Source organism: Neopelma chrysocephalum, unplaced genomic scaffold (assembly GCF_003984885.1).
Source record: "Neopelma chrysocephalum unplaced genomic scaffold, ASM398488v2 Primary Assembly neopelma1_97390, whole genome shotgun sequence".
In the NCBI taxonomy this organism is placed as follows: domain Eukaryota; kingdom Metazoa; phylum Chordata; class Aves; order Passeriformes; family Pipridae; genus Neopelma; species Neopelma chrysocephalum.
The window spans coordinates 4,941,839-4,968,587 of NW_020926031.1; the positions used below are offsets into that span (position 1 = coordinate 4,941,839).

At 35.8% G+C, this 26,749-nt stretch overlaps 1 protein-coding gene across 5 annotated transcripts in view; it reads right to left on the bottom strand.

Annotated features, from left to right (window-relative positions):
• KIF20B (kinesin family member 20B) overlaps positions 1–26,749 on the bottom strand; it is a 37,864-nt gene that overhangs the window by 1,550 nt on the left and 9,565 nt on the right. For all 5 annotated transcript variants that reach the window (XM_027672278.1, XM_027672280.1, XM_027672279.1 and 2 more), the window contains 23 exons: positions 26,624–26,695; positions 26,026–26,172; positions 24,082–24,244; positions 22,824–23,078; positions 21,933–22,072; positions 21,385–21,535; positions 20,230–20,455; positions 19,586–19,647; positions 19,269–19,388; positions 17,646–17,793; positions 13,432–14,620; positions 11,961–12,099; positions 10,742–10,864; positions 10,217–10,277; positions 9,473–9,598; positions 9,072–9,205; positions 7,933–8,088; positions 6,729–6,905; positions 5,997–6,161; positions 2,994–3,197; positions 2,535–2,612; positions 1,620–1,767; positions 152–294 (listed from right to left, as the gene is read on the bottom strand). In XM_027672278.1, coding sequence (XP_027528079.1) covers positions 152–294; positions 1,620–1,767; positions 2,535–2,612; positions 2,994–3,197; positions 5,997–6,161; positions 6,729–6,905; positions 7,933–8,088; positions 9,072–9,205; positions 9,473–9,598; positions 10,217–10,277; positions 10,742–10,864; positions 11,961–12,099; positions 13,432–14,620; positions 17,646–17,793; positions 19,269–19,388; positions 19,586–19,647; positions 20,230–20,455; positions 21,385–21,535; positions 21,933–22,072; positions 22,824–23,078; positions 24,082–24,244; positions 26,026–26,172; positions 26,624–26,695 — 4,327 coding nt within the window. The remainder of the gene's footprint in view (positions 1–151; positions 295–1,619; positions 1,768–2,534; positions 2,613–2,993; positions 3,198–5,996; positions 6,162–6,728; positions 6,906–7,932; positions 8,089–9,071; positions 9,206–9,472; positions 9,599–10,216; positions 10,278–10,741; positions 10,865–11,960; positions 12,100–13,431; positions 14,621–17,645; positions 17,794–19,268; positions 19,389–19,585; positions 19,648–20,229; positions 20,456–21,384; positions 21,536–21,932; positions 22,073–22,823; positions 23,079–24,081; positions 24,245–26,025; positions 26,173–26,623; positions 26,696–26,749) is intronic.

Sequence of the window (26,749 nt, forward strand, 5' to 3'; positions counted from 1 at the left end):
AGGAACGATTAGGAAGAATCAAAAAGTAAGTTGTTATTTTAAAACCTCTTCTGCAACTTTCAGATTTGTTTTGTTCCCCTACTAGTTTATTTTAAACTAAGATTACAGAAAAACATTACAGTGGGCAAAACAGTAACCTGTAATCACTTACTGAAGAAACAGGTATATGTAGGGGGGAAGAAATGTCAGTTGAATACAGCTTTCTCTTAGCTCGTTTTGGCTTGAGCTCATCTTCTTTGACTTTTTCTGGTCCTGCAGACTTGGGAGAGCTTATTGTCTCAATCAGTTTCTTTGCTAGAAAACAAGTTTTGTCATAAATACGTCTTACTGGTTTTGTGAGCCCCAAAATTCATGAATAAAGAAAGCTTTATTAAAACAGTTTAAAATGAAACTGATGTAGTCTGAAGTTCAAATATAAAAATTCAGAAGCGGTATTTGACTACGACAGTTTTCTATAGCTGGAAGCAGTTTTCTGTATCTTCAGATGCAAAAGCTTAAAGGACATATTTAAATAGCACATTAAAAATCAACCAGGATTCAGATCTCACTGCAAGTTACAGACTTCTGAATTGAACAGATTTAAGTTCTTTGTACTGACACAAGTACAATGTAGAGTAAATTTTCTCTATATATTTGTGTAGTTTTATCAAATTAGTACTAGCTCTTTAAAGAGAGGAGTGTATGCACTAGAAAGCAATAGGAAATCCCAAACAATATTCTTATACAAAGAGGAAAAAGATAAAAGACATGGTAATAAAGGTTATAAAGCAGAACTCATTTGCTCAAATCTAGTATTTTAAGGATGAAATTTTGAGTAGTCTGAATTTGGTTTCCATTGGTAATAAATGTTGTCCTCATGGAACCAATATGACAAACCTGACTTACGTCAGATAAATAAAGATGCAAGACAAGTTTTCAAGCTGGTACAGGAGCTTATTTCAACTGTCTGCATTAAATAATGACTGACCTTGTTTTAACCAAATAAGTAATAGTGTCTTTTAGAATTTAACATTGGTAATTTCTTGTGCCTTCTGCTAATTTTTTTTTTAAACACGGTAATCCAGAGATCATGTCTTACTGTGGCAAAGAATGAAAGTATATTCTTCAATGGAAAGTCCTAGTAGTTAACCTTACCAGGGCTACGCTTAAACTTAAGAAAATCCATTAATTGCTCCATATTCAATTTAATGAAGTCTTCCAAATATTTTCATGAGACACTGGCTTTCAGATTCTGTAGAACCAACCTCCCCCTCTCACATACATCAAAAAACATTACGAAAGTTTCCACAGAAACAAGGCATTGCTTATAGAACCCAGTAAGATTTGGAGTTTGGATTCATCTCTTGATTTTTTTAGAGCAGCAGGGCAAGTTTCTAATGTTGCCTTTACCTGTAAGTAAGTACAAAGTAACTCTGGTATTCTGAGCCAAACAGTTATCATTGCTTTTATGATATATGTGCACACATCCCACACTGCATCTTTCATTCCACCTGGTTTACCTTTCACACTTAACCTAAACTTTAGAACCATGTGTCCTTGCAGTCAAGACAAACTCTTCTACTCTGCCGTTCTGCAATGCCCAAAGAACAGGGAATAAGCCTTATTTATACTGTACAAACCTTTGGAGTGAATAATAGTAGGAGAACTTTGGAAAAAATCACCAAGTTTCTGGAGTGTCCCATCTTTCTTCTTAGCTGACTTTTTACTTAAAGTAGATTCTTGCTTTCTTAAGGGGTATTCTTTTCTAAGAGACCGAGCAGTCGACATCTGTATAGAAATACAAGTTTATTGTTTAAACTGAAAATTGACTTATCTTCATGTTTAATTTCATTTTATTTTACTTCAGTGTTATTTTCAAGCTGACAGTTTGAGCTTTGCTACTGACACCTCTGTTCATTTTAGTAATGATACCACTACAGCAAGCAATGTAGACAACCTCATTTCATACCCAGAATTAAAAAAAATTGCCAGAGTTTCACAGAATACATTTAAGGACGTGAGTCATATAGGAAACAAATAGTTACCTTTTTGAAAAAGGCAGATTCAAAGTTATAGAGTATTTCATTAGACAAGATGGTCTAATTATAAATAAAGTAAGAGGAATCTGATGAGGCAAACAGATGCACTATCCAACCTCTGAATCTGCCCAGGTTTCCACTATGGACTAAAATAATCTTTTTATAATTGCCATAAATATAGGTAATATAAACCTCAGTCTTAGTTCAAAGGCATTGTCTATAACATCACATTCTAATAGTATGCTCAAACTAGTCTGGGTAACTATTCAATATGTAACATCCTTCCCTTTGAATCATTGCACACTGAAGCTAGGACACTACACGTTCTTGGCAAATACAGACACTCTCTTTGGTTGGCTTATAGAATTTAGTAGAAAGGCAACATAAGTGTTTGAGGATCCTATTCAAGTACATAGATAAGGATAAGATACTGCCTCATAAGAATATTTGCTTCTTTAACAAGTCCACCTTTATAGAAAAGGTTAAACTAACTTCCAAAATGGAACAAAATCAAACCATTTTTTTGTTGCTTGTAGAAGGTGAATCAGCCATAGCAGGTTTTGCATTTCTCTTGTTCTCACTTTTCACAAAATCCTAAGAAAATCAGGAAATTAGAAGAAATAATAATTGATACCAATGATTGCATAACCAAAAGAAGCACTTTTACAGAACTGGTCTATGATCCCACAGATCAGAGCTGGAGACAAGAAGAAATGGTACCAGCAGGGAGAAAGAAATGTAAAAGGTAAAGTGCAAATTAGGGACAAGAGTTCAGAGTCTGGATCAGTTGAAGTCTATGACCTTAATCAACACAGGCAAGAGATCTACCACTTGGAGGGGCACAAGGTTTGAATATACCCTACGTATATCCTTAGGATCTCAGTGAAAAATCAGAAGGATAGAGTTTAAGTAAATGATCAAAGTAATACACTGAAAAGCTCCACTACAGATTTCATCAGTTGGTTTAGTTCACACCTCGTTCATCTCTACACTCTTCCTTTTCCTTCTTGGCTTGAGCATTTTAACTGTAACTGGTGATGTGCTGCCCTGGTGCTTCACCTCCATCTTATTGGGTTGCAGAGGCGTGAACTGGATTTCCATCTCTGGTTTTGGGAACCGACTAGTTTTTCCATCTTCTGTGGACACTTCAGAAGAGTCAAGGACAATTTCTGAATGGTCCTGTAAGTATATGGAAATTTTAAGAAAACAAGTTTTAAAATAACTATGAGTTAAATAGTATAATATATATCCCCCCCACTTTTGCAGTGGATTGCGAAGTAAGCATTTTTATTTTCCAGCTGTTAGCTTCCAGAACACTTCCAATAGAAGTGTTCCAAAGAAATCTACAGCAGAGTATTTTAGAATTTTTTTTGTTAAATTTTTACAAGTTAACATTTGTATCTATGATCACAGAACTTTCCCTGCCGAACTCAATCTGATACTTTGTTTCTGAGTCATTTTCCTCAAGGGCAGAGACAACTAATCACAGTTTTCACAGCTAGGGGTAGCAGAATTGACATGATTTTCTCCATCTTAACTCTGCTGCTCCTTAGGAACTAGGCAGTAATAGCAGTTTTTGCAAGAAAAGTATAATCTTTCGCTATCGTATCTTTAGAGAGCTTTCCCTTCACTTCTACAGTAGAGAAGTTAAATTGTGTAAGTAAGGTCCAACTGGCAAGCAGTCTGCCCTGCTATTGCTCACCCATTTAAAAGAATTTATATTTTTCTCCAGCTGACACATCTAATAATCAGTCACTTCATATGCATCAGTGAGAGGTAAGTTTTCAAGAGTACACAGTTGAAGTCAGATATAATTATTCACATAATTATATTATACAGCTTTTATTTCTACCAAAAGCCGCTAAATCAGGTGATCTGATCATCAAGGGATTTGCAGAATAAAACTTTAGAATCATTCAGGCAACAGGACACATTTTATTCCCTACTGTGCATTTAGCAAAATCCGTGCTACTGCATAAAATTTTCCAAGTTTTATACCAAGCTCAATTAATGAGAAGGCACTGCTAGGACACTGAGATTATGAATAATTCTCTTTGCCTTCATCATATCTTACTGGAATACTTTTTCCAGCTACAGGACTAACCTCGCTTTGTTTTCCCACAAACTGTAAATACTTACAATGAGTAATATGAGAATATGCCACACTGTAAACCTCAAACTATTTTGAGTTTCCTTAAGTTACAGCATAAAAGCTCAAGTGCAGATAGCTAACGAACACCTAGGCTGAAAGACAATAGGAGTTTAAGACAGTAACATCTGTTCACAATGAGATCACATGTCCTGGTGAGTCTCACCAACAGTCCATCTACTTCAATACTCTGCCTCCAGGAATGGAAAACAGATGCTGTATGACATAACATGTGTGATCCTGGTCACCTTCTCATCTGTTCCATCAATACCCTGACAGCACTCTCACTGTTTGCATTAGAAATGTCAGATACACCTCTGCCTAATCCTCAGAGTATCAATCTACAAATACATTTATAGATTTCTACTACAGTTTTTCCTAATTCCTGCTGACAGTATTGGTTTTCACCACCTTCAGAAGACCACTAGCTCCTTCATATAGAAATATGCTATTTTACCTGTTTTAAAATAAACTCCTATTAGTTTCAGCAAGTGCTGCCCATTTCTTGCAGGATTTTACAAAGGACAGTTCTGCCTTCTGTTTACCCCCAACCATGACTTTTTTAAGCCTCAGCTCCATGACCCTCCAGTGGCCTTAACCTCTTCTAATCAGAGTGCCAGCCTATTATCCTCTCCACACAAGGCAGGAGACACATATTGCCTTGATCATTTTAGCTCTTTTTCTTTCTCTCCACTATGATTTTCCTGAGAATTATTTGACTTCCCTCCAGAACTTTACCCCATTCACTTCAACACCACCATAACAGTTTCTCACACAATGGTCACAGTAACAGACTCTACTTATCCGTAACATCAAATATTGTTGCTACTGGCTTAGGGTAAGTACTTCAGCACTAACTGTTCACAACACATCTTCTCTGTAACTGACTTTATAGCAAAAACCTAATTTTATGGTGATCTCTTAGCTGCTATTACAAAGCTACATTAAGCAATAACCCTCCCAAGAGCTCATACATCACAAGTTTTATCTATACAGCACAAGCTGAATTGATGAAACATCAAGAAACTAGCCATACAGTCCTACTTGCCAGCAGACAGTAAAGAGATGAAGAGACGTATTTTAGCATTCAGTCAAGTTCTGCAGTAAGAGGAGAATCACATCTTGTATCTGCTAGGGAAGGGACTGCTACGAAATCCATGTTCAGACCTGTTCAGTATTAATTAGCAATGGAGCCACATAGCATTAATTCCATTTAGAAGAAGAATGACCTCATTAAATAGTGTTCATGATGCATACAAGGGTTCGGTCAGAATCAGAAGTCTCTGTACAGTTACAAGGCTTTTAATTTTTGTTCAGGAAATAGGCAAAATAGATCTTTTCCTTGTGTACACATCAAATATTATTTTGTTTTGGTTTTAAGTGGGATGCAAGATACTGCTTTGTTCTTGTGAACCCCCATATGGGCTGGTAGCTTTAATTACAGAATCATCTTACCACACCATAGGTGACATCATGAAAAGTTGTTTGAGTTGAAATCCCCTTAACACTGACATACTCAAACTGAGATGACACTACAAATACTATGTCTTCAAATCTCTAGAACCTGGATTAGTTAACTAGTTTTCCCTCATGTGTAGAAGTTCTACAATGTATAGAGAGATAGCATTCTATTAACTAAAGTACTCATTTTCTGAGAGTGAGTGTGAAAGAGAAGAATAAGCAAGAACTGAAGATATAGCTAAAGTACAAAGAACTACAAAAACATATTAGGAGATTCCCAAAACTATATACAGAAATATATACTGAGAAAACAACAAAACAAAGTTAATATCATTAGTACATATTTTCTATAAATTAAACAAACATACCTCTTTGCTTACAGACTGATCAGTTTTATCTTGTCCTTCCTCAGGTAAAGGTACTTCTGACAAAGACTGAGGGCTTTCACGGTTAATGTGTTGTTTCAATTCCTTTATAAAATCATCTTTCTCAGCCAATTGTTTTCTTAGTTCTTCTATGTCAGTTTCCTTACCCTAATAAACAAAGCAAAAATTGCCACAAATTGCAGGACTGTCAGAAGAAAGTAATACATATCAAAAGCATCATTATGTTTACTTGGTAGCATCAGTTCTATTACTGTGGGCTAAAACAGTCAGGTATCCAATACAAAGCCAGTAATTTAATGCCTGTATGTAAAGTGAAGAAAAGTCTTATAACAGTCTGGGAAAATGTAATGCAAAACTTCTTGTTTTACTATACTTATTTAGAATAAGTTCACCTCCTATTTGTTCATGAAGTTCTTGGTGCTGTGAAAAAGGCAACAAATGTGATAGTTATTTCAGATATCCAGCCCAAATTCGCAATCAGAGCATTTATTGGCCCTACTTAATATTTTGAAACTTCAGTTACTATTACAAATTCTGTTTCAAGCAAACATAAAGCTTTTCTTTTTTAAATTATCTGCAAAAGATTTTCATATAACAGTGTTTAAGAACAAAAACGAGAGCCAGAATGCCAAGTGCAACTATACTGTATTGCAGAATTAATGCATAACAAACACAAACAAAAAATCACACAGGAAGAAGACAGAGAGAACTGACTTTTTCTGAAGCCTTTAGTGCAGCCTGTTTCAGCTCCTCTATTTCTTTGTCTTTTTGTATGGTGCTAGAAGCCAAACTCTTGAGCTGTACTTCCAAAGCTTCTACTAGTTCATCTCTTTCCTCACGCCACTTTTGAAGATTACTATCCTTCTCTACCAGCTGTGTAGCAAGTCTTTCCTAAAGAGGGAAAAAGGATAGGTTAGAATAGAAGACCTATTCTCTACACAGTATCTGAACTGTTCTGGTAGTTTTGTTTTGCATAGTTAATACTATTTTATGGCCTTAGTGAACTTAAGAGCCTATGTAGATCTTAAAAAGCTCACACAGAACTAGTTTAACTACAAATATGCAAAAGCAAACCATTTTTCAATTAGAAAATCTGTATTTATATTTATACTCTTCGTGAAGAGAATTTTTTAAGAACCACCACTCATGTTTGCTTGCTCAAAGATTTTGCTAGTAACAAGTCTCAGGCAAGAAAAGTCACAGATAAAGTGAAAGTAGTTCTAGCTCCTAATATCCTCCTGTACTGATTGCAGGTCCAGAAAGTCATTGCTAACTACCTTTTAGATTGTAGAGGTTCATATAAAAATTTCATATGCTTAAGAAACTACAACCTTGACACAGTCCAGTGACCAAGTAAGGCATCTTAGTTATTAACTATTAGTCACTCCAATGCTAGTCAAAACCCCAGCATATAGATCAAGTATTTTTATTCTATATCTGGAAAACGCTTTTTCTAACAACTTCTCTTCCTTTCTGTCTTGCCTTTCCTCTTCCTTCTAAAGTCTCACAAATTGTTTGCTTCGGCTTTCTCTTGTTTGTTTTTTTTTTTTAAGAAAATCCAAGCAAGAAATCTTATTTTCCAAAGTGAGCTTCCTTAGCTTCAGTAAGGAGTAATTCATTTTAGCATAGACTATTTACTGGTGTTTCACATACAATATGAAATTTGAAGACTTCATAGTGAGGTGGTAGTGTAGGACAGAACTTTCATTATGTAGTAAGTTTTTTCATTTTATGATCCTCCTACTTTTCCCTTTTCATATTGAGAAGATCTCATGTAGGCTTTGCCATCTGAGAAAGTCAGGGAACTCTGACAAAGGCCAGCTATCTCAAGTGCCCACACTGTTAACATTTGACATGACATTTGCTCTGTACTAAAGCTTTACACTGGAGGACTCTGCTGAGACATCCAGTCACTTACAATTTCTGCTTGTTGCTTTACATGATGTTCTCTGTTCTCCACAAACTTTCTCATTTCTCTGTTGAGATGACTCTCAGCTTCTTTTATTTGATTTATGAGTTCCATTTTTTCCTCAAGCCACTTCTTTCTATCAGTTTGATACTTTGCCTCATTTTCCTATTTTGATGAAACCAGAAATAATACCATAGGAAGAAACAGAAAAAAAGACTTAAAATTCAGAATATCATTGAATTTCAAAAACATAACAGAAATACTAGCACAGTTCTATTCCAGCATATTCCCAAATGCAAGTATTACATTTCCATTTGTTCTTCCCTATTGAAAAAAATTTATCAATTTTCAACACTTGTTATTCAGACTGGCAAATCTTCATGGAGCAGAGGTGTTTTTTTCCTCAAAATGTTCTGGGTAAGTCACAAACACTATAAAACTTACACCAAAAGTAATGATAAAGAGACTCTTTTAACTTAAAAATCCCCAATCTTTTATGCTGCCTTAAAGGACATGTTAGAAAACTAACTTCTGCTTCATGACTGAAAGGTAAAGAATGCAGTACAGTTTGAATGGGAGGCAGAGATAGCTCGTACCTAAGAATGTCACTTCAATCCACAGCAACCTTGTCTCCTCTATCACAATCAAACCTCAGACATTCTACCACATAAGACAGAAGGCACCTGTAAAGTTGCTTAGAAAGAAAGTATATTTTCTATTCCAAGGAGAATTAAAAGTAAGTTCTCTGCCTTACAGAAAGGGCTTACAGGTCATGCAGCAAGCACAAGATCTTGAGAGAGTTTGATTCAGCAACTGACAGGAAAGATGTTTGGAACAGATACCAGGAGCTGGACCAAGATAACTGTAAGAGGAGACCAGCTACAGAAGCACCTTGCATGGTAGTAGCATAATGCAGGGGATGGTGCACTGCGTTATGGGGCATAAGTGATATCACATATTACAAAGACACTGCATCCAGACTTCACTGCACTGGTGCACTGCAGCTTTCAGAGGAGGTTTCCTTTACCAGTGTAACAATTGGCCATACCATGCCCTCCCTTTTGAAGATACCGATGCAAAAAAAATTTAGACTCCTAAAGGGAAGTTATAGTTTTAAAACTATGTATGAATTACGTGTTATATTTTACCTTCAGTTCTTTTTGCAGCTTCATCAATTCCTCATTTTCCTTTATGGTTTTCTCATTTTTGCTCATCTTTTCCTGCCAGTCAGTATTGCTCTGGTTATTCAGCTCTCTGTATTTCTGCTTCCATGCTTCCAGTTCTAGTCAGAATACAAAATGAATTCACGTTGAACTCACATAGTTTTGAACACTTATTTGACCATGTTCATATCCCTCTACTAAAGTTACTTGGGTTTATCAGCTATGATCACAAACAGACAACAGAAGCTTTTAAAAAAAATTGCTGTGTTATATGAAAGTAATGCCTAAATAACAATTAACAAGTAAACTCAGAAATTTAAAGCAGCTATCACAATACACATTCAAAATAATTTTGCCTCCCTGCTCCCTTTTCATGAAGAGATTACCTAAAACTAATCTGTTTGACTCTTCCAATTTGGCTTCAAGCACTTGATCTTGTTCCATCTGAGTCTGTTCTTGTTCTTCTAATGTCATTCGCATATCTTCAATTATTTTTTCCTTTGCACACAAATCTGAAAATTTGAAAATTAATTTACAGATTAGCCTCCTCCTAGTTCCCACCATTGTCTCCCAAAGTGTCTTGATAACAAGTTGTTTCCCCATTTCCTGAGATTAAAAGCTCCATTAGAAAGAAATACTGATAGTTCATCTCTACTGAACTATCCAAACCTAAAATTCTTAAGTGACTCTGTTCTCAGCAACTTGATTTAGATGTGTTTTGGTGTTAAATGTCAGACTACAGCTTGTATGGCTATGAGAAACTAACCACTGTTCAACTGCTAAATGTTTACCAAATCTGCAGAAACTAATATTTTGCTAGTTCATGCTTTTGTTAAAACAGACAACTAAAATGGCAAATAAATCCCAGCATTTAATAAGTTAACACTGATACTTTCTCCAAGGCTTACATTTCTTATTCTGAGATTGTTTTTTTGCTTACTATATCTCTAATAATGATTCAATAAAAATATTTCTTGTGAGATTTTAAAGTCCAAGTTGGAGCTTCTCAGTATTTTAAAATATAAATACACGAGACTCTCCAAATTTGTTCTCAACGTGACCACCCATTATGTTGACACTCCACATACACACACACAAAAAAAAAAGGAACAATAATGTTTTTTTCTGACCTTTATGTGTTTTCTCGTACTGTTTGGAGATTTCTTCCAGCTTCTCATTATTCAACTGCTCCTAAATATCACATTAAAAGCAAATTAAAGAAAACATGTTGAAAGAAACAAATATATATGCTAGAAATTAGTGGCTTTTCATTGAGAATTTAATAAATGATAAATCAAGTATTTAAGACAAACAGTCCAAATAAGTAAGTTCTTCATATAATACAAAGGATCATTCAAGCTGCTTTAAAAATAAAAAAAGAGGAAGACATTACAAGTAACATATCTAAGTGTTACTAATCAGAAACTCTGAAGGTATTAAGTATGTATTTGCTAGGCAGATTGTCAAATTGTTTTAAATAGAGCAATGTCCTGCATGAGAATTTCTTTAAACATTTTTCATTCATCTGTTAAAACTAATTTCAGCTGGCTACTCTTTTACCCCAACTTGTATAAGCTTTCTCCACCTGCTTGGAAAATTCAATATTGGATTAGTTGAAAAAATTAAGAACAAGGAAAATTTAGGGAAAAAAATACCTTTTTAAGTTTCAGGATTGTGCGCTGTTTGAACTCCAATTCTTCACTAAACTGGCTTTTAATTTGCTCCAGTTCATTAACTTTTTTCCTCAGGGTTTTCTCCTCAGATTGCATTGTACACACCTGCAACAAGACAGCAAGCAAAACTAACATTTAGTTAATAAGCCTTCTACAATCTCTGTCAGATGTCTAAATAACCAATTACTTTAATTAAGAGTCAAATTTTTGCAAGCATCTTAGCTAAATTCCAGGGGCTGGTAGAGCATTATACTGTACATCCTTCTGAGGAAAGGATTTTAACCATAGAGTATTACATTTGAGAGGAGGGGGAAGAAACCCAAACCCAACCAACTCAACAAAAATCCCACCCCTTAAAAAAACACCACAAAACCCAAATAAAGGAAAAAACCCCACTCTGAAAACACAACAAAAAAACCCAAACAAATCACAAACCAGGAAATGGCCTAATTAAGCTACAATTTGTTGTCCTTTAGAAAAAGTTTTCTGACATGGGACCTTATCCACTCCTTGCTATTTCTCAAGCAGAGGATTATACTGAATGCTGAGTAGGAAAGGCTGCTGGTGAAAATGTTAATACTCTTTAACTTCCAAGCCCAAACTCTTGCAAGTCTTTTGGATTTTAAGTTTTTGCAATATCCCACGAGGTTCTAAAAAAAAAATTACTGTCTTACTGCCTGCTAACTTTGACCAATGTTAATGGTCAGTATTGAGTTATTCCATTTATTAATTTCTTCTCCCCAACCTTAATAGGAAACATAGCTCAGATTTAAAAGTCTCTAGAAGTTAGTGCTTTCCTTTTCTGATTAATCTATCTTTTCCTCTCAGAGATCAGCATTTTCCACAAGTCTGAAGTCAGCACAAATAACAATGTAAGATTACTGTTGTTAAAGAGATTATAAAATTCTTCTCCCTAATCAGATTAGTCATAGCTTTCACAACTCTTTCTCAAGGGTATTAATAAAAATTTACATGACCCTTCAATATCTGTACTAATCTGTGTTCTAACATCTGGTCTTTACTTTACAACTTCAATGGCTATGTAACTTAAAATTCAATGTTACTGTAAATATATTGCTCAAAGTAGCCTTATTATGAATCACTTTTAACATTTGTAGCTTGAGATTTGTGAAAACCAGTTTTAATAACAGAACCCCAGGCCCAAACCTGCAGAAGAAACATTTTGCCTGTGGTTACCAACCTGTTTTTGTACTTGCTGAATTTGCTTCTTGGCATCAGAAAGTTTCTCTTTCAAATCTGTATATTCTTCCTCTTTCCTCTGCAAATCTTTCTTCAAACTTTGTACAAGAGCAGAGCTCTCAGAAAGATCTTTACGTAGCCTTGGGTTAGAAATAAATAACATTAGTCTTACACATCTCAAAAACCAGCTTTTACACATTAACTCGGGCTCTTTCCCAGTTTTATTCAAGGACAGAATCTTGGCTCTAGCAGATCAACGACAAGCTTTATAATTGTACTTTTGGATTTCAATTTCTTATTATATGATCCTGAAGTAACAAACTGCCCAGATTCATTTCTGAACACTGACATCTTTTTAAATATTATTTTTTTAAGCACAGTCGAGCAACCATTTTTATCACTAGGTGACCATACAAAGTAACAAAAAGGAACAAGGCTAATATCAAACAAGTTTGAGCTTGATAACTACATATCCCAGTCCTTGTAAGGATCAAATAAATAAAAATTCAAATAAAAACCCCCAATAACATTGCAGCAAATGCTGCCCTCACAGGTGCTACAAAGCAAAAAATAAGTTTGATGACTTCATTTTTAAATGGTCACATTTATTTCAAAGAGTTTATAGTAAGACATCCTGGATTTTTACCTTTGAACTAATCAATAGAAGGTTTTTTAGATAAGTGACAATACAATACAAGACCTTACAAAAGGAAAACCTTTCAAAGCTTTACAAGCATAGGGTTGGGGATCATCAGACCTTCATTCTAAGTTGTAATTTGGAGTATATGCAGATACTCAGATACGGCACTAAAGAAACCATAGTCAGGAGAAGGGCTACATAGCATCTTAAAGCTATTTTTACATAATTATAATTTTTTACCATATAACTAATATAATCTTTCAGATACCTGCAATCTCTTATTTCTTAAAGATTTAAAAAGTAGAGGGAGATGAAGAAAGTTCTACCCTCCTATGACTATTATTCCTTCAAGTCTTATAGTAGATTTTGTTCACCTAGAATAGCTATTACCAAACTCAACTGTTTATTGTTTACTCCTTAGGCTTTTTTTTCTTTCTTCTTTTCCTTTTACCACTCAGTCCTTTCCAAAGACAACATTGCCTGCTTTGGTACATTAAACTATATGTGATTTCTTTCAGAAAGGGTATGCAACAAAACTATTAGAAATCCCCAAATAATTTCCTTGTATGCTCCTATTCCCCCACTCAATAGTTCCACATGATTTAGATCTATATTTTTGAAAGAATAAACAAACAGGTGGGGAAAACACAGCCAATAGAATATCAAATATAAAATTCAAGTAGTATATTGAAACTTTTCAAAGCAGCAGTTTGTTTAATCAAGTTTATAAACAAGAAAATGTGTTATGTCAAAATAAATTGATGTTGACATAAGGGATTTTTAACTTAGGTCTATTGTCAAAGGATTATGAGTAATCTTGTTATTTACTCACAATTCTATAGATTGTATTTGCTCATCCTCATTTTTCTCCTTTTCCTGAAGAGCATGTTTCATGTTCTCCAAGCTGTTTGTCAACTGCACAACTTCATCCTTTAGATTTGCTTCTTGATCGTTCAGTTCTTTCAGTTTTTTGTCCAAGCTGGTACATTTCTCTTGGAAAGCTAATGTACTACTTTGTAGATTTAAAATAGTAGATTCTTTTTCTTTAAGTACTTCTTCTAACTTTTTTATGCTGTCATCTTTAGCTTCCAATACACATTCAAGATCTCTTATTTTTCCCTCGTATCCATTAACTTTCTCCTGAAACTGTTCAATTACTCTCTGATCTTCTGCAGCCTGTTTTTCAAAATCCTGAGTTTTCTTCAGGATTTGCTCTTGTAACTGACTCACAATATCTTTTTCCTTTACAGACTGATCATTTTGACTTGCAATCTCATTTAATTTTAATTTTAGTTGATTATTGTAATTCTCACTGTCATTAAGTCTCTTCTTTAAGTCTGCAACTTGTTGAAGCAGTTCTTGAATCTGATGACTTTTTTGTGAAGAAGCCTTAATCATAATTTTGCATTCTTCCCAAATGGTTTCAATACTGCGGTGAAAGGAGCTCTCCTGTCCCAGATCTGCTGTAGAAGCAGTTTGGAATTGCATAGATACAGGACCCATTTGAGCTGTCTGTGGTTCATCTTTTTGAGGGTCTAAGGAGTCCTTTAGATTAACTAAATCAGTATCCATAGTGTAAGACTCTAAGTGACATTTATACAACTCATCTACTTGGGACTGCATTGTTTTAATTTGGGACACTTTATCAATTATATTTTGTTCAGCAGCTGTTACTTGGTTATTTAGCTGAATAATCTTTTCTTCTTGTTCCTTATTTACAGCTTTCTGTTTGTCCAATTTGGAAACAATCTCCTGATAGTCAGCTTGACATTGCTGAAGTTCTTCACTTAAGCCATAAGCCCTTTCTTCAGAAGCAGACAGCTTGAGATGCAAGCTTGTTATCTCCCAACTTAACTCTTCTTTTTTATTTTTTTCTCTTTGGCATTGTTCTTCAAGTGCAGCTATCTGACCTTCCAAGGTTTCAGTTCTTTCCTTCAGTGCCAGTATTTCCGCATAGGTCTCAGAATTATTGGTTCTCTTTGGATGAAGAGAGCAATTTTCCCATCTCCCTGCCTGATCTCCTAAAAACAAAAACAAAATAACATCAACAATAAAAAATATCCATAGAACTCAGGTTGATTAAAATCAATAGTGCAAGTCTCCAGCAATACAAACCGCAATTGCTCTACAGAAAATAATCACTGTCTGAAAGCCACACCCTTATAGCATTTTGGAGTCTTAAAGTAGTTAAAGCCCTGTGAGCTGTTTTACTTGCAATAGATGCCTCTTGGTCTTTGAGGCATAATTTGCAGAAAGAGGTGTGCAGAAGACTTAAAAAAAGTTTGTTATGGCTCTATTCCAGCCTCTACTCTATACCACTAGCAGAAAAATCTAGCTAGTTTTACTAGTATATATAACACCTATGAGCTAGATAACATTCACAGTTATATCTAGTTTCCACCTTCACTGATTCAACAATCCCTTTAAATAGAACCAGCAATTACCCACCCTACGTATAGCAGATCAATGGTGTTGTATGCTTTTCTGAGAAGTTTTATTCACATTCAATATCATGTTACTTTAAAAGTAAAGCTAAAACTCCAGCATGTTTTTTGTTTGATTTTTTTTTTTTTGCTTAGTGTTTGGAACCTTCCCCTCTTCTTTGTTCAATAGGTTTCTCAACTAGATAAAAGAGCAACTATTAATGCCCATACCTAATATGCTGCAGGTAAAGTTCTCCACTAAAGATTTATAACATATTAACCCAACCCCAAATTTCCATAAGTATTTTATTAGCTTGACTCTTTTTTTCCCAAAGTAATGAGCAATTCTAACTAAAAATCACATGTATTTCATCACCTTCAAAAATGACTCTGGCTGTATTTCACACAAGTATTTTAGAATCCAGTTGTGTCCTTTTAGTGACATGCATTTTAGTATTAAATCAAGCCTGACTATCTCTAAGGATTAAGTCATCATAACTATGTACTACAGGAAGATAGTATGGATTCTTGTGACTACTGCAACTACAGTCAGGTGGAGTTCATCCGTCATCTCACTCTGGGAGCATCAAGCACATAGGTACATGTGTACTGCATGGAAACATCCGCTGAACAGATCCAGCAAGTTTTATAGTCCCTAAACTGATCCACTAACAAAAAGTCAGGCTGAAGCATTAGCAGTAGTGTTTTGGTCTTTAGTGATCAAAGTCCCCAAGACACTTCTTTTCTCTTGCTTTTCTGTAGTTTTTGTGTTCTAATAAGACACATCAAGTGCTCCTGCTAGATCAGCCACAACAGCAGGTTTACTGTAGCATTTAAAGTCATACTTTTAAATCCTAAAAGATTAAAAACTTTGGATTTAGGAAATGGTTCTCGGAAAGCTCAGTTGTGTAGACACAGGAAAGCATATCAGACAAAATACCACATATTCCGCACACTGGATTGGAATTGTACATACTTCACTAAACAGGAGAGGTGCTGAGGTGTCTAAGACATACTTTGTCAAAACTCTAGTCCTTAGCTTCAAATGACACTTACTTGAAATAGTTTTACATCAGAAATGCCCTATTGGATCACACACCATCAGCTGACTTAGCCTAATATTTTTACCTCCTTTTGCTATTATTGGTAGGCCCAGCCACTTCCTATGGAACTTCCCTGACATTGAAGAGCCGAGACAATGCTACCCTGCTTAACCCTCTCAGTCATGAACCTGGTAGCTGTCAGCTTGTCTAACCATGCCTGAAATATGAGAGTTATCTGCCTCTCCCACCTTCTAGGGCAGTAAATATTAGAAGTTCAATACCCAGGGCAAGAAGTGTTTCGTTCATAGAATCATAGAATATCCTGAATTGAAGGGAGCCACAAGGATCATTGAAAGTAGTACTGCTCTCCAGCCTCTCATTCCCTAGTCTATATTTATATCCAGGTTTGCCCTGTTCCAGGTGCAGAATCCAGCACTTATCTTTGTTAAACTTCTCACAGTTGGTGATTGCCCAGCCTCTAATTTGTCTAGGTCTCTCTGCGGGGCCTCTCTGCCTTCAATGGAGTTGACAGCTATCATTGGCAAACCTACTTAGTAGAGCTTTGGATCCCACATCCACATCATCAATGAAGATGTTGAAGAGAACTAGGCCTAGGATGGAGCCCTGCAGAGCTCCACTAGCGACAGGTCACCACCCTGAGGTAAACCCATTCACTATAACTCTTAGCACCATAAACTTAAAACTGACCTACTACAATGAGTGTTCCCACATTCTTCTACTGCACACTGTAATGAATGATAGTCCAGTGTTCAGTTTATTCACCGTCTGCAGCCTCAGTTTGCTGTGATCATGTGAATTTGACAATTCTCATTTTACAGAAAGCGAAGGCCTTTCACCTTCCTTTCACATATGTTTTCCATAGTTCTATGAGAAAGTGAGTTGGGTAGAGGCAGACAGCCCTTGTAAGTGCCATTTTGTACAATTCCCACATAGCTCACTTTTGCTTATTAATAGACTTTATTCACCTGATACACTCACAGATAAAGCAAGGAAAGCAAAAGGATTGAAGGTGCAAGCATAAGAGCTGTACAAAATATATAATTTGTGAACTTAAAATAATTTTACTTCCATTCAAGTGAAAAGCTTTTCTCCTTTGCCAGCACTCTCACCTCGACCAGAGCTCGGTGGATACAGAATGAAACATCAAGTTTTGCAGCACATACTGTATGACAGAACGATCGATAAGTCATCAAAAACTTGAGCAGGAGATGCCACTTTCCCAGAAGTCCAGTAATAGCAAGTTTAGTACAAAAACTACTGTTAAGAAATTGCCTAAGAACTACAGCTGGGTCTGCAAGTACATACACAGATGAGAAAAAGCATCAGAAAGGAAAGAGTCTAAAAACTAAATTTTATTTAAAGCACTTAGGAGTAAATAATATAGGACCTACTCTAAAACAGGTTATATTTACAGAACAGTTATTTCCGTTTACAGTTTAACGTAGCAGATCTCTTCCTCATAACGCGATGTTTACGCTTCACTGTTTTTTGCATCTGTTCTGGAATAGTAATCAAGTTTTTTTTGAAGACTCCCTGTTGAGTGATGGTAGAAATTGTACCTTTCTTTGTAGGTGGCTCTTCTTCCACAGTAGATTTATTTTCCAAGCAACGTTTTCTTCCCACTTCCAGCACAGTTTTTTCACAATCCTTCAATTGGCTGCTTTCAATCACTTCATTAGAGTTCTTTTCTGCAGTCAGAGTGTTGTCCTGTGTTAAAATAGCATCAATTACTTTTAAGTGCCCAATTTATGCAAATACAAAGGCTTTGTAGTTTTTATACACAAATATTTTTACAAAACTATCTGGGTAAGGTGTATAGGGGTTGTCAGAGGAAAATGTCAGTTACAGATCAGTTACTTAAACCAAAAGCCAGTACAACTTATAATACTAATAAACATAATATTTTGCACTCTACAGGAATCAGAGCAAAAAACTGGGCAACTACAAAATGCAAGACTTATATGTAAGAGAAGTTAGTTTACCATCTGAAAATAATTTTCAATGTCAAGATCTGACAAAATTCCCAATTTGTTCAAAGGGCAAACAGTCAGTTCTACAAGTTAATCACTTTCTTATCATGGTTGGCAGAGTTGGGAGCTTTAACATCCTTTAGCAAAGCCACAAATCATTTTTGTCATGACATATCCGATGCAATTTGAAAGCCCAGTCAGGTCTGACATACATAGATATCTATTTGACTACTCTATTAGACTTGAGATTTGTGGTCATGTTTAAAATTTCATGCCACACAGTGTCACAGAAACACTGGACAGTTAAAGCCTTGCTCTCGGAAGAAGGAGTAAGAAGTCACCACAAATCTCATCACTCTTGGATCATTCATACTATTGAAAAGTTCAAGTGCTGTGGGGCAGAGAGAATGCAAGATTAAGTTTACAATGGAAGAGAGAAATGGATTAGAGTGCTGACTAACTTTCATTTAAAATCTTCTCAGAGCTATTTCAGGTTACTGGACATCAGGCTCAAAAAAAAAAAAAAAAATCCCAAAACCCCCTAACTGCATGTTTTGATTTTTTTTTAAGCCTGTATACATTTAGTCAAGCTAGTCTTCTGGCATTCAGGAGCTATCAATAGACTAGACAGTTCCAAGCTGTATTAATCATATCAAAAGCAGAGATACCCATGTCATACCTGCTTAGTCCAAACTCTGCTCAGTATGTTCCTATTATTGCTTTTCCTTTGCAAGTGTGCATGCATGGTGGTGGTGGGTGGAATGCACTGATTTTTTATTTTTGTCTATTTACAGAATCACTGTTCTTTTCACATTATTAGTTTCTAACTTCAATTAAAATTGGCCTTTTGCTGCAACAAAACCTCCTTTTTTTCCCCTTTCATTCAGACAAAAAAAATGGACAGTGATGCATTTCCACTATTCTCACCGTTCAAGTTCTCACACTGTGGCTGGTTTTTTTTTAATGGCTCTTATGAGTCTCATCTAGAATTCTCCAATAATAAGTTCAGACCACTGCTTCTTAAAGTCCCATTTTTCACACCCACACACACATTTTGCTGTGGCTTTAGTTTCAATGCCAACTGACCTGCTACTATTTCAAGCAAGTAGCAAGTATTTACAGAAAATTTCAATTTCCTAAAGTAGCTAAGTCCATTATAAGCACATAGAAAGATTTTTTTACATAAAGACAATTGAGATGTCTAAGACTTACATTGTCTTTCATGGTTTCTTCTGAACAGGTCATCAAACCCTGTAGTCTCATAATAACTTTATCTTTTTGCTCCACAATGTCTATTAGTTCTTGAATCCTTTTATTCTGTAGATTCATTTTCTTGGAAAAGAAAAAAAAGTAGTTCAGGTACTGTTAAACTGTTGAATTATACCATGCATTTAGAAGCAAGATTAGTTAAATTATGTTTGATATATTAAAAAAAAAAGCTAGAAGCACACTGTAATAGCATTTTAAGTTATTGGAACTTAGTATTATAGCAAATAATTTTGCACAAAATTTTTTTATGAGAAAGTTACCTCAGTTGCATCTTTAAGTTGCTCAGCAGACTCATCCAATTTAATCCTCTGTGTTCCAAAATCTGTAACAGAAAAAAAGTCTGCATCAGGTAATGAGTCCTTACATAGTTTACTCAGTAATTCATTCTTTTGGATCTTCTGGTACTTCAGTAGGTTTTGAATAGATTTATTTTCAAGTTGACTTCTACTTATAGGACACATTTCAAAGTTGTTTAAGTTTTTTGAACAGGAAAATTGGGCCTTGCAATCCATACAAAATATAGATCATGTCAAAAGACCTCTGCTGAAATCATATGATGAGGTACTGCTAGTTTTTCCTCCATGAATGTTTCACAGGATACCTGAAAACACTACGTCAGCAAAACATAGAGAAGTATAAGGATTACAATCAGGAATCAATAATTTGGATGTTTTACCCCACAATTCCAAAGTCTGCGATTGATAGTTTGAAGTTTTGTCTTAAAAATCAAATAACCAAGGCCTGAAAAATTGTTTAACCTGAACATACAAAAAACAACTGATCACCACTGCTATACATAAGATTTGGTTCCAAAATCCTGCTCGACTAGATTATTATTTCTATTTCACTGCAGTCAGTAATTTCTTTTTTTGTCTGTTTCACATCACTCCTAGACCCAGTTTACCTTTGGTTTTCTCTGCCAGCTGTTCTTTGGTCTCAATTAGTTCAGTGGTGACTTTTTCTAGCTGTTTTTCAAGCCATCCTATAGTTTGCTGTGGGTCTTCTAGGGACACAATGTATTGGTGTGCTGCTTCTGCCTGATTTTTTATATCAGTGATATCATTCTGCAGAGACTCAATAATGCCCTCAAAATCAAAGCAGATACCTGGCCCTGTCCCACATTCTTCATCCTGAAAGATAATTTATATCCATTTAGAAAAGGCAAATAATTACAGAAAAGCCATTATTTCTACAGAAAATTTGGAAGACCATTACGAATTCAAACATATAAGTACCATTAATTCTGATCTCAAAACCATCTTGAAGGTTCATATGCATTTTGATTGCCAGTTTCTACCTTCACACACAAGTGTCCAGTATCAAGTAATAGCTACTTTTTATAATATTTAATGACCCAACATTACAGTCCACTTTATATGTCCATAAACATATCACCTCCAACTTTATATAAAAGCTAGCATTTTTTAATTCGATGAGAATATTGGATGAACACAGCAAGTAAACAGTTTTAGAAGGAATACAACAGAAATTTTCAGGTATCTGTAAAAGTTTGTGAGGTCAAACAATTTCGTGGTAACTTAATGTGATAAGTTGAACTCAAAATACTGACTTTATATCTTTCTTCTTTGTTTTTTAAAAACAAAGGATTTCAAACTCACAAGAGACAGCCTCAAGGTAAGAACCAAGTTATGACTTAAGTGTATGGATAATTCTCATTGCTTCAGTTGTAGCTACAACTGCCCTGAGAGGAATCTGTGATCACTCCAGTACAGTCCATATGTAAGGCCTAAGAAATGAGATTCAAGGATTGTAAATAGGCACTTAATGCAACGGATTTTATACCATAATTGCAGTTTTTCCTCAATTTCTTTGTATATAGGAATTTTCACTTTGTGTTGGAGAAATGCAGAAAACTCCAAAGATTCCTAAATCCCAAGGTTCAGCAACCCCACTTACTAAATGGGATAAATATATCTTGCTGAGGATACAGTTGCACTGCCTGCAATTCCTTGAAACCATTCTTCTAATTCTTAAGAAATATCACGACGATAACAGGTAGTGAGTAAAAGGGACATTTGGGGAAGACAGATAAAAATACCAGAGGTCCAGTTTGCTCACTGCCAGGCTGATCTTCTAATTTCTTTTTTTCATCTGCATTTTTAGGATAACTATTTGCAAGTTCCTTTAAGATTTCCAGACGTTTTTCAGCATTTTCTTCAAGCCGTGCTCGTTCATGATCAAGGCACTCTCTAGAGCAGGAAAAATAAGTCAGCTAAAAGCTAACCAGTATGAGATACTAAAAAGTTATAAATACAGTTGCTTATAAACAAAGATGCTTTCTTCTTTATTTTGGCACAGCAAAACAGTACACAAAATAGTGCTGCTACACCAAAACAGAGGTATAATTCCCACACAGACAAATCCCTAAAGAACAAGAGGGAGACAAATATACAGATTACAGATAGCACTTAACAAAAAGCGTTGGTACATTAACAAAAAGCTGGTACATTAACAGATACAGTGGAAGATAAGATCTAGTAGAAGAGTGTGTTCTCTTACACCTGAGAATAATATATTTAAGAATATAAGTGAATTTACTCTGATTTGCTTAACCAGTAACTTTAAAATCACTTAAAGCCAGCTTACTTGAAATCTATTTCCCGCTCAGCAAAATATTGGGTAAACTCTTGTATCACTTCTTCACGAACTTTTAGCTCCAGCAGTAACTTATTCTTCTTTTCAGTAATAAGTTTGTTCTTCAGCTCTTCTATGAGACTCAGCAGTGTCTAGAATTACAATTAGTATTGAGTTTTTCGTAAAGAAAAGTTTCCCAGAAGTGAAATTTTTCCCATTCCTTAAACACTACAACACTTTACTCTCCTGCTAGCGAAAGTCTTTTCAGCTCTTTTATTATCTTACTCATAAACAGGAGGATTCATGAGTGGGTTGAACTACCTGTTTGGTACTAACATAGCAATTTTTAAGTTTGCACAGAGGTGGCATTTACAAAGAACACTAGGTTTATAACAAAAAACTCTTGAAGTTATCTTTAAAAATAGGCTTAAGATCCACAGAATTTGGCCTTTTTTTCCAGATACCCATTTTTGAGGCGGTATTAATGAAACCTGCACAAAACTGTCTCTAGTCCTCTGTTCGCTCCTGCTAGTCTTCCCTAGAAGTGACTGTTCCTTAAAGGACAGTTTCCAGAGTTTTCTTGTCCATAAAATAACAAAGGAACAATCTTCTGAATTGCTAAAAACCAGGTAATACTTTCTGTGCATTGACCATAGGTTACCAAAAGAAGAGAAAGCCAAATCTGCAATTTTTACTGCTCAGTCTGTACCTTGACACATTTCATAGTGTTCTCCCACAATAAGCACTAAGTCATAAGTAATCCACCTGTAGTTCTAAACACTATATTTAGGTAAGATAAGGGTGATTAGAAAAAAGGGGTGAGAGATGAGGGAAACCAGTAGAAGAATACCTTGCTTCAAGGCTCCACACTACGCTAAGTCTTAAAGTAGCCCTGGCACATACCATATATTCTTCTTTTCCAATAACAACTTTACTTTCTTCCTTTTCCTGCACTGCTTCTTCTCTTGACACACTGTGCTGTTCCTCCATCTCTCCATCATCATCTTCAAACACATCTTCCAAGGTTCTGTCCCACAGGATAGTGCCTCTTCTCCTTGAGATTGGCATTTTAGTGACATTAAGCAGTGATGATTCTCCTGCCAATTTCTGGTCAAATGACTGATCTTGGGGAAGAATAGATGTATCCATAACTAAAACCTATCCAGAAAACAAAGAACAAAGTTACCGGTACTTTTTAAAACCTCCATTGGCACTTTGAAGACACACCTCTTCCACTCTCCTAGAGCTCTCTGGAGCATATCCAGCCTATCCTCTATTGGAAGTCACTGCTCAACATCAGTTTCCAGCTAAAGTACAAAGTTGTCACTTTGTAGTCTAACCTTTCCTTTGATCCCAGGAACATCAAGTTTCACTAGATGGATAACCTACAAGAGGGTTACCACCACTTGCACCAAAAGATTTCTCAATTTCCTTACTTTGAGTTTCTAGTTGCATTACAGGAATACCATCCTACAAATTCTATTTCTTGAACAGCTCTATTACCCTTACAGTCTGCTCCTTCTGGTGGTGCACTTAGCCTGCCCAAATTCCAAAAGCATGGATCTAACTGCCAACAAAACTTTTCCACAGCTTTCATTAAGACTGCAGCACTGATCCCCAATACTTTCACCTTCTAACTTTGCCAAAGTTATATCACTGCACTTACTTCTACTCACTCTGCTTCCACCTTCCCACTGAAGCCTCTGTGAACATAAAGATGACCTTTCAAACTCTTTGGTACTCACTCTATTTTATTAGTATTTCAGGTGAGCAATATTCCAAACTGAGATAGCAGTAGGATATCGGACAGCTAGAAGTGCTCCTAGGGGAAAGTATGTTATGACTACAGAAGAAATTTACCTAGATCTCAGGGAATTTCTTTCAAATACAGTCAGTGTCTGGTTAGGCTGGACATTTTACAGGAAATACAAATTTTCAGCAGGAGATGCTCCCACCCCCACACTCAGAAGGAAAAAGGAAGTCCCAACAAGGCCTTTTTAAAAGCTCTAGGAGATAAAGCCCAACCAGGAATAATTAGAAATATCATTGCAACATGACAGAAAAATTCAGTAACTAAATTCATATTCTCAAAAGTGAGAGAACCTGCTCTTTAAAGCAAATCAAAGTTATGGAGCAACAAGATAAATGACAACACACTTACTTTTTGTGCAATAGCCGAGAACTTTAGCACATTGAGTGTTTCATCATATGCTGAAGCACACTGGCTTATGTTTACTATCATGTATACCTTCCCCTTTCCACTGAAGAATCCTTGAAGGAAATGAGTTAACTTACTTTCCCGAAAGGGTATGTGTTGCTGCAACCTTTAAAGACAAAAGAACAGATGATCAGAAGTTTAATAAATTCCAGGCAGTGCAAGAGCTGTCCAGCCTGAAGACTTGAAAATACCTATAAAAGCAGCAGTCTTTAAATCAGTTAAAACTGTTTTGAACTAGATACAGCTGTTTGTGAAGAGATTGTGTGGCTGTGGTGACTGCTGCTTTACTTTTTTTCTGATACACTACAGCAATGCAATCAATGGGAGCACTTAAGCCAGGAGTGTTCAACATTTAGCCTACAGTAGGTCACATAAGCCTCATGCTACATCAAACTATACCCCATCTCTTTCTTTTCTTTTCCACATCCCCAAAAAGTACTTATGTAGTTTTAGACATGCAGTATCCAACATTATCAGAGATCTCTTTCACCCCTTATCATATCTCTGAGAACAGAGAATAGCAAGTGTCTAGGTAAGAAGACTAGCATACACGGAACACAGAGATACTTTTCAGAACTTTATACCTAATCCCCCAGAAGTTCTGTCCTGAATCAGAAGTTGTGCCCTTGAAATTAACAGCTGGTGATGAAGTTTTTAATACTTATAGAAAGTTTTATAGGAATTCCTAAAACATGACCTTGCCACCAAATGCATTTTGGATGCATGACAGCTATTCAGTAACATGAATAGTGCTACAGAACTCAGCGAGATAGTGACACTCCTGCCAGAATATATATAGGGCTCAGAGGTAGCTTTGCCACATGATGGAAACAAGAACAATTATAAGAAAGTTACTGCTTCTTATTCTACTTACACAGGACCTGTATTAATACTTCAAGATCGTGCTTCAGAACATTTCCTGCATATTGTTAAAATTCCACATTATTAGGATCAGAAAGTTATATCACGAATACACTAATGACCCCCTACACAGCTGCTAGTTTTAATGCATCCTTCCTCTCTGAAAAGGTCAGGAAGGTAAAAACCCCATAAATTCACAAAATGTAGGGTTAATCAGGAAGACACACTAGCAAAGCTTTTTCACCTTAAGGTGTGATAGACTTCAAATATGCTGCCAAGAACAGTGTTACAGACTAAGTTAATTTGGCAAAGCACATACAGGCATATAAAAAACAGCAGACAGTTTATTTAACCTCTAGGACAGAAACAGATCTTCAAATGAGAATCTATGCAGGAAACACTTCCCAGACAGTTACTATATTGGTTTTTAGACAGTTAACTTTTTGTATTGTTTTACTCTTATTTAGATACTCAGGCTGGGGCATAAATAGTGGGAAGGCTTTCTTTTGTCTGCATTATGGTTAGCTAGATCAGAAGAGTGTTAAAATTACGTCACAGTTTAGAAATAACAAATTTTGTCAAAGAGTACACAGTCATGATAGCACGGCAATATCCTGCCGACAAGAAATGTCACAATGGAAGTATGTAGAAGATGGAGCTAGTTCCCAAAGAAGTAATGAAATGCTGAAAATTTGGCTCTATGACATTAGTGACAATGCTGTTTTAAACTTATTCCAAAGTCTGATATGTCAAGCTCAGAAGAAGAAAGTTAAATTGCTAAAATCTATGATAGCACATTTAAAGGATTATGTTATAATTTGAATGATTTAATTACAAAGCAAAACCAGGCAAGTTTAAAGATAACTCTGGTATATCAACAAGACTACAGCATAGACTTGCTAAGTTTATACGTCTTTTCTACCAGAAATTTAAGTGTTAATTTTGTATATTTTAAATAGTAACTTTTAAATGTTGTGGGCAATACCTGAAAAACACAACCAGTTTGCAATTCATAAAAGGACTTACTTTGACTGTTGACAGTTCTTGAGTGCATTAATACACTTGCCTAGAGTCAGGAGAGAGGTATTTATATTTCCACTCTCTTTCAATCTGTCACCTTCATTGCGGGTCTTGGTATATCTTTCTGAACCAGCAAGATCACAAAATGACAATCTGAAAGCAGAACAGGAAAATTCACTTTATTTATCTTACATGATGAACAAATGATTCACTTTTCAAAACGATCACTTTTCTTCATCCTTCTCAAAGTTTCTTGCCCATTCCAATTTCCCCCTATTTTCTGTCAGACATTTTTTCAACGTGCTTCCTATTCCACCCACCCCCACCTCCTCATCCTGTTCCTTCTGGGGATTCACATGAGTTCAGGAGTATAGGAGGCTGGCACAACCCTGTGATGAACAGAGGGGACAAGATGGAGAACAGAGCTGCAACGTGACAGGCCAAGGGAGAGGGCCAAGTACTATAGGAGCATAGGGAGTGGGGAAGCCACCACACATGCAGGAAGCTCCCACAGGGAGCACTGGGTGTATAGTGCAGTACCAGTACATCAATATGGAAAATAATTGACAACTTCACCATAAGAGAGACTCTGTTCTGAACTTACTCATTGACTCGGGTAACTCGTGGTGTTCCTAAATCTTCAATTTTTAGTACCTTAACTGTGAATATGCTGTGACTAAAAGGAGAAATTGAAATCATAAGAGAAATTGAAATCATAAGAGAAATTGAA